The sequence below is a fragment of the Puntigrus tetrazona genome, chromosome 19 (genome assembly GCF_018831695.1).
Source record: "Puntigrus tetrazona isolate hp1 chromosome 19, ASM1883169v1, whole genome shotgun sequence".
In the NCBI taxonomy this organism is placed as follows: Eukaryota; Metazoa; Chordata; class Actinopteri; order Cypriniformes; family Cyprinidae; genus Puntigrus; species Puntigrus tetrazona.
Window position 1 is genome coordinate 9,179,581 of NC_056717.1, and position 7,568 is coordinate 9,187,148.

The 7,568-nt window shown below is 37.6% G+C and overlaps 2 protein-coding genes across 5 annotated transcripts in view; one reads left to right on the top strand and one right to left on the bottom strand.

The window, feature by feature from the left end:
• Nucleotides 1–7,568, bottom strand: part of LOC122323377 (hippocalcin-like protein 1) — a 313,600-nt gene that overhangs the window by 58,665 nt on the left and 247,367 nt on the right. The gene's annotated exons all lie outside the window — the stretch shown is intronic.
• The window catches only part of LOC122323371 (engulfment and cell motility protein 1), a 47,109-nt gene that overhangs the window by 9,025 nt on the left and 30,516 nt on the right, over nucleotides 1–7,568 (top strand). For 2 of the 4 annotated variants that reach the window (XM_043217168.1, XM_043217169.1), the window contains 8 exons: nucleotides 418–517; nucleotides 1,034–1,185; nucleotides 1,496–1,574; nucleotides 2,762–2,803; nucleotides 2,965–3,015; nucleotides 3,276–3,398; nucleotides 4,151–4,279; nucleotides 7,039–7,143. In XM_043217168.1, the coding sequence (XP_043073103.1) occupies nucleotides 418–517; nucleotides 1,034–1,185; nucleotides 1,496–1,574; nucleotides 2,762–2,803; nucleotides 2,965–3,015; nucleotides 3,276–3,398; nucleotides 4,151–4,279; nucleotides 7,039–7,143 (781 nt within the window). The remainder of the gene's footprint in view (nucleotides 1–417; nucleotides 518–1,033; nucleotides 1,186–1,495; nucleotides 1,575–2,761; nucleotides 2,804–2,964; nucleotides 3,016–3,275; nucleotides 3,399–4,150; nucleotides 4,280–7,038; nucleotides 7,144–7,568) is intronic. The other 2 variants (XM_043217171.1, XM_043217172.1) reach the window with 1 other exon arrangement.

Here is a 7,568-nt window from a genome sequence, read left to right on the forward strand (position 1 = left end):
TATATATATATATTAGTACCTTTATGTCTCCACAACAAACTACATCATATAGGTTTGGAGCAGTGTTCATTTTTGGGTGAAATACCAAGTATAAGTATAAGCCAAATATTCCTAGCGTATTCTGTTGTATGTTCAGCCATCATAACTCTAATGTCCCAAAAACAAACTGCTGCATGATACCACTGATCATTTCTGCCAGTGTAATTTCACTGCTGCTCCTGCTGCCAAAATCTCTGGCATTCACTGCTCTTCTGAAGGACAGGATCATCAGCTGTCCCCCTGTTCTTCAGCTGCACCAGTACTTATTCTTCTCGCCCGCTATCGCTCTGTAAAGCTGAGGCTTAGCTACTCTTTCAGTGCAGGTGAGCGGTAGAGACGTGGCTAGTGGCTGTTGTCTTGTCTATTTTTTTTTTTTAGCTTTGGTGAGCTGCTCTCCTTTACACTGACGGCCTTCGTGGAGCTCATGGACCATGGCATTGTCTCCTGGGACACCTTCTCTGTGGCATTTATCAAGAAGGTGCGTCCACATGAGTATCAGTGGAAGTCTTTTCAGAAGTTGTTGGCATTTCCCAAGATTAGGATATTGAATAGATTGCTGCAGGGATGATGTGCTTTTGTAGTTGAACTTGGACTGGGTCCCTCAGAATAGAAGTATTCTGTGACCAAAACATTTGTTTAATTCTTACGCATTTTTGAAGCCTAAAAACAAGCTTAAGCTAAACTTAAGCTATAAAAGAGCAACACTAGGATCACCAGAAGTGCTAAAATGTTATTTTTTGTGTTTACGTTATCCCTGCAGCACTCGTTCATTTTTAAAATGTACTTATTTTTATAGTATGTACAAAGAAAGGTTTAAAAGCTTTTGACATAATACTCAAACATATAATTACATATATATGTTAAAGGGTAAGTAGTTGATGCTTGTGAAGAAAAAATGTTTTATCATCAAAACTGGTGTTCAAACTCTATTGTGATGAATCTATTCTGTGCATCCTTTTTTAACCAATAAAAAGCTCTCTCACTTCATCCTCAGATTGCCAGTTATGTGTGTAAATCTGCCATGGACACTGCTGTGCTCCAGAGGTCTCTAGCCATCCTGGAATCAATGGTGCTCAACAGTCAAGATCTCTACCAGAAGGTGGCTCAAGAAATCACTATTGGCCAGCTCATCCCCCATCTGCAAGGGTATGGACAATTTATAGCTTTTTGCAATTGCAGTTATCAAATTAAGACTATTTCAATGAAAAGTTGAGCCAAAAATGAAAAATGTCACTTATTTATCCGTTTTAAACCTTTAATAAGTTTTGAAGCATGTTAATGCTGTTTTTCCTAATATAATGAAAGCATTTAGTGACTGCGAAAATCCCAAAATTACAAAAATGCACCGCATTATTTAACCCTATGCAGCCAGGTCAGGCTTAACAAACCTTGCTAACTATAAGCTTTTGTTGTAAATGATGACAATTTTGTTTTTGTTTTTCGTCTCCGGGAACAGGACAGATCAGGACATTCAGACTTACACCATCGCAGTGATTAATGCGTTATTCCTCAAAGCCCCTGAGGAGAAGAGACAGGTACAGCACACACACAAACCCATTTTCTGTTTTTTTTTATTTTTTTTTCTCCCCCATTTGTTTGTTGTTGTCTGGACTAAATAATGACACCGTGTCTTCATTAGGCAAGACGTGAGAAAATGTCAAGTGAATCACTTCCGTGTTTTTGTCTAAATTTTTGGTTCTAACAAGCTGTGACTGTCAATAGCATCACACAACATTTTAGGCATTCAGGCAATTTCTGTCCACTCGTGCAGCATTTTAGTGTTAGTGGAAACCTAAAAATGATTTGATGCTGGAAACGTCACTTAGCATGCAGATCAAAAAGTTCACTTTGTGAAAAGTTATGTAAATATGTTGGTTTATTTGGAATAATTTAGTATTTTGTACCTGTATGAGTGTCTATTTGAGTCTTTGTAAGTGTTCAATGTGTGTGCTTTTTTCTGCTCTGATCATTTCCTTTTCAGCCTTTCAGTGCGAGACAACATCTTTAAATTTGTGTTAACGTTTACCGTAAACCTGCAAAATCCAGTAATATTAATAAGAACCCATGCAGCTATAACGCTCACATGAGTCAGTAACAGATTTAAGTTTGCACAGATTTTTTAACAGGTTAACAGGTGTTTTATATATTTCTGACCTTTTTTGTCTGCTTTTTGTGCAGTACATACATTGATGTACTTCTTGTATTGTTCACTAGCAAGTTTTTTTTTTTTTTATATACAGCTGTTGTAAGCAACATTAGCCATATTGCTGACTTTCTTGACTTAGCCGCAGATTTATATCACTTCTCATTCCTTCAACCATTAGCCCGATCTCCAAAAATATGTCAGAAAACCCAACGCTAGCAAAAACTGATCATGCGGAACGAAGTCTCCAAGTGTTTCGATTGGCTAACGCATGCTAGCTGTTTACATAGCCCAGGGCTGAGTGCTTCTCAGACACCTGTTTTGATATCTATGATATCTGTCAGGTAGTCGGACATTTAGTGTTAGTCAAGTAAGAGAGAGTGACTTAAGAGTCACAGCGGGCTCATGCAACCGCCTCATATCCTAAATGTCGATTTCCAGTTTCTTCAGGTCTGTTTTGCTGACCTCTCATTTCTGTGCTACTAACAAATGCCTCTGCTTTCTCTCGCTTCTTTTCTCTTCTCTTTCTCTGTCTCGTTCTCTCATTATTTCTTCCCCTCGCTGTGCTGGTAATGGTAGTTTGATGAGGACAATGTGAACATCCTTGATTGTCCTCTTACAGTAAGTGCTCTCTAGTTGAGGTAAAGCCTCTGTAGCCGATTTAACTGCTATTTGACTAATGTTTCATATGTTTGTAGAGCTACACCTTTTGAAGAGGTTATTGAATATGTGCGTATGAGTCTGTGAGAACGAAGTTGACTCAGTGTTTTGTTTGATTGTAGGAGATGGCTCACATTTTAGCACAGAAGCAGCTGCGCTCAATCATCCTCAGCGTAAGTGCACAGTATACATATTACGAAAATAGCACGAGTAGTGTGGCAGTTTGCCAGTCTGGACATAAACATCTCTCTCTGGTATTGCTCTCATGTAGATGATGCAGAAAATATTATTAGTGTGTAGTAGTGTTATTATTTGTGTAGCTTCTTTTATAGATTAAATGCAGAGTGCCGAGTGTAAAACAAAAGAGATGTTTTAAAAAAAGTAAAGCGATATCTACTCCAGCTGTTTAACATTCCCTTTCTCTCGTTTTCAGAACGTGATCAGGAGTAACAAGCCCATAAATGATGAAATGGCCCACCAGTTATACGTGCTACAAGTTTTGACCTTTAACCTTTTAGAGGACCGCATGATGACAAAGATGGATCCTCAAGACCAGGTGAACCTGTGCCTACAGTTGTAATAACTGTTCGGTCCTACTTATTATACAGCTGCTTGGAAAGTAAAATGAATGTATATTAAATATTGATTTCAGTTGAATTATTTTATTAGTCACACGTTTTCTGTACACACCCATAGTGCACGCGCAGAGATTGAGACATCAACGCGTTTAAGCAACTAAATGGATAGATACACACAAACTTGTGAAAATACAGATTTTGGACAGTTTTCTGGTAAACACAGTAGATTTTGCCCATGTCTTAAGGTAACACATACAACTGACTAAAGCAGCCGAATGTGTGCCAGTATTAGGTCTGTGCATTTAGTCTTAAAGAGACAGTAGCCTAGAAATATTTCTGTATTTCTGTCTTCTTTTACTGTATTTATATAAGATATAATTTCATGTTGTAGGCTGTTCATTTATGCTTGTAATTTGTGCGATTGTTCTTGTTGCATTACTGACTTAAATAGTTAAGATACTAGTTTCTGCTGGGGTATAGAAATCCTTAAAGTAAGCTTTTTAGTAATAAATGAAGAGCACTAATAAGAAGGTAGTGGAATATGGTCATGCAGAATGTATGCTTAGTGAGAATAGTGAGAATTGGTCCCTATGCTAAAGTGTTCCTATTTTGTTGCTTTGTGGAAAAAAATGAAATGGAAAAACATCCAACTATTTTTGGCCTGTTGTTGTGATTGAGAGATCAGAATCAAGCTGTGTAGTAACAAGGCTTTGTACCTGTGTTTGTATAGGCTCAGAGGGACATCATCTTCGAGCTACGCAGAATCGCTTTTGACGTTGAGTGTGAGTCTAACAACAGTGGCAGCATTGAGAAGCGCAAGTCCATGTACACCAGAGACTACAAAAAGCTGGGCTTCATCGTAAGTGTTCATGCAAGACATTGCAATACTACATGGGTGCAATTGAGAAAGTCTCATTTAAGTTCAGATACCAAAAATTTAATAAGGCCTCAATCGGATATCTGCAAGAAATTGTTTATAACATATATTTATATATTTATTTAGCTAAAGCTGTTTGTCTCTAAATGTTTGTCCCTGTTTGCCCGCTATAATTGATAGTTCAAAGCATTGTCTGAGTCTACTGAAGCTCAGCTAAGCTCAGAACATTCAGAGCTATTTTTTCCAAATTTGTTTGACATATTTCACTTTAACAGAATATCCGGCACTCTCTCCTTTGCACATCAAAACAGGTCACCTCATCAGACATGCCCAGATGGCAGAGATGCCTCCAGTCAATCTGTCATATTTAGACACTATAATTTTTTTTTCTCATGAGAATTTGTCAGCCAGGTTTCTAGTAGGATTTCAAAGGCTGAGCAATATGAATGAAATATGTTTTTCATTTTTAATTTTGTTAGCAATACATTTTAATTTTTTTTTGTTTTTTTTGTTATTAGGAGTAGTAGGAGTAGTTTTCTGTAACTCTGACTTCTGTAACTAGTTTTCTGTAACTTTTAACTCAAACTGTAATATTGCTGACAATATTATTTAAAATACATAAAATATTTCAAAACACACACACATATTAAAGAAAGATTGAAGCGTTTGTACTTGTGGACTTTAGTATCCCACTAGATATCAAATATGATCAAAATAGCTGAACAAATATTTTTTAAAAGTTCAGATTTATGTAAATATGTTTTAAACTAATTGTAATAAATATATAAATAATATATAAAAATAAATTAACTTGTAGATGAGCCTGCTATACAATTTAAGTCCCAATCAAAGAAGATGAAAGCAGCAGGAAAGAGGAAGGAAAGGCCGAGGCAGGTGTGAAGAGTACAGGCAGGAAAGAGCGTATTGCGGTCAGTAGCCTGAAGGGGACAAGACTGAAGTTGTCATGAGCTCCTAAGCCCCTGTGAGCTTCTGAGGTTCACTAAGACTCCTTTTACAGTGCCGTGTGCTGTCTGAAGATAAGGCCTTCCCTAAATTCCTCCTGTGGTGTTAACACCTTCTCAGATTGCACACACACACACACTCGTTTTACCATGCCACCAATGTCAATTGACAGGTAGCTCTGAGGGTCTAGACACCATTTTCACAGCGTTTTAGGAGAAGTGTGGAGTTTGTTGCTCCCTGTGATTTGCTGTTAGGGAGCGGTGTAGAATGTGTTAAGACAGCAGTGTTGCTAATGAGGGCTGTGTTCCAACTCTCTTAGGGCATTGTCACATTGATGGATGGGAAATTGGTCTCTAGTGCCCTCGCCACAGACGTGTCTTTAAGTACTGTGAACTCCGGCAGTGTTCAGAATGGAAAATTAGTGTTTTGCATACTCCGTACTATGCAGTGTGTACTGTGTGCTACAGTAGGTCTGCACAATTAATTTTAATTGCAATTACATTTACGGATGCCACAATTACATAATCGTTCAAAGCAGCAATTAATCACGTTCATTTCTTTCTATATGTTAGCTTGTTTTAATAGCTTGTATGGCATTTATAATACTATGCATATTTAACTTTTTATTTTAAGAAACCAAAAGGCTGTATTGTTCACATTTGAGGCTAAAAATATGGTATGTGGTTGCTTCAAGCAATGATATAAATGCCATTCAGTGTAAATTGTGATTAATTGGAATTAATAATTGCATTTACAATTTCAAGGGAATAATCGACTGTTGTCATATTATGCAGTATGTTAAAATACACATACACTATCTCTCAAAAAGATTGATATTGCTGTTTCAGTGTTTTAATGTTTTGCTGTTTCAACAAAAATATTAAGTCCTGTTTTTAACATTGATAATAATAATAATTACTTCCTAAGCTCCAAATCAGCATATTACGAATGATATCAAAAGGATCATCACATAAATAAATGCAATTTTGAAGTATTTTAAAATAGAAAACAGTTCTTATAATGTTAATAATATCACAATATTACTGTTTTACTGTATTTTTTAGCAAAAAATGCAGCTTTAGTGAACAAGTATTGAATGTTGAAAATAAGTGTAATGAACATGTAGCACCATTGTCCTTTAAGCGTCCTGAGTTTGAGTCCCGATTTGCAGACCTTTCCTGGTCCTGTCCCACTTTAGTTTCCTGTTTACTTACTGTCATACCCAAATGAAGGCATAAAGCACCAAAAAAGGCACATGTTCAAAACTCGATATTTACAAAGTTATTGTGCCCTTCCAACCATACCCTCTAGCTCTGTTTCTCTCTTTGTTTCTTTGTCTGGTAATAAACCATGTTTTTACTCAGTGTGTCTCCTCTGTTAAGCGCCCCAGACTCACCAGGGTCCATCCGAAGGCAAGAACTTTCAAACACGGCGTAATTGGCAACTCTAAATCCAGTCAGACAGCCACAGAGCCCTCATCCTCAAAGGCAACCATCCCACATTTTCTGAAAAGTGCAGATTAGTTTGAAGTAGACGGTCGAGTAGAGGGAGGTAATATCGCAGTTCTAGCATTTGCAGAAAGCTTGCTGGGCCTCTGTCATCCACCGGGGACGTGCAGGCCTGTTTCTGGATCACGGACTCTTTCGGCAGTGTGTGCAGTGGAACCAATTTGACACTTGTCTTATCTTGACTCTGAATGCGATGCGAGACTCTGGCCGCGATTACGATGCGAGTCTTGGAGTGTGTGTTTACTCTCGATCATGCTTGTGTTTGTGTAGAATCACGTGAATCCTGCAGTGGACTTCACTCAGATTCCTCCTGGGATGCTGGCTCTGGACAACATGCTCTATTTTGCCAGACACCATCAGGACGCTTATATCAGGGTAAGATATGCTTACATTATGTACGTGTGGAAATGAGAAAATGCTTTTTATTTATAATCTGAAGACCTGAGTCATGCCTTTGTTACAGGTTATGTTAAATTCACCCAAAAATTTAAATGTTACTATTGATTACTCGCCTTCCTCTTGTTCCAAACCCTTAAGTTCTGAAAACCCATAAATCTGATGCCTTTCCGACCCTCCATAGACAGCAATGCAACTCACATGTTCAAGGCCCAGAAATGTAGTAAGGACTTTTTTTTTTTTTAGAAGCTACGAGAATACTCTTTCTTTTTCAGCAATTTCTTCTCTGTCCTGTGATACAATTAAGGTTGAATCACTGATGTCAAAATGATTTGATCATGTTTTTATCAATGTCCTTACTACCTTTCTGGGCCATTGCTGTCTTTGTTAGTTGCATTGCTGTC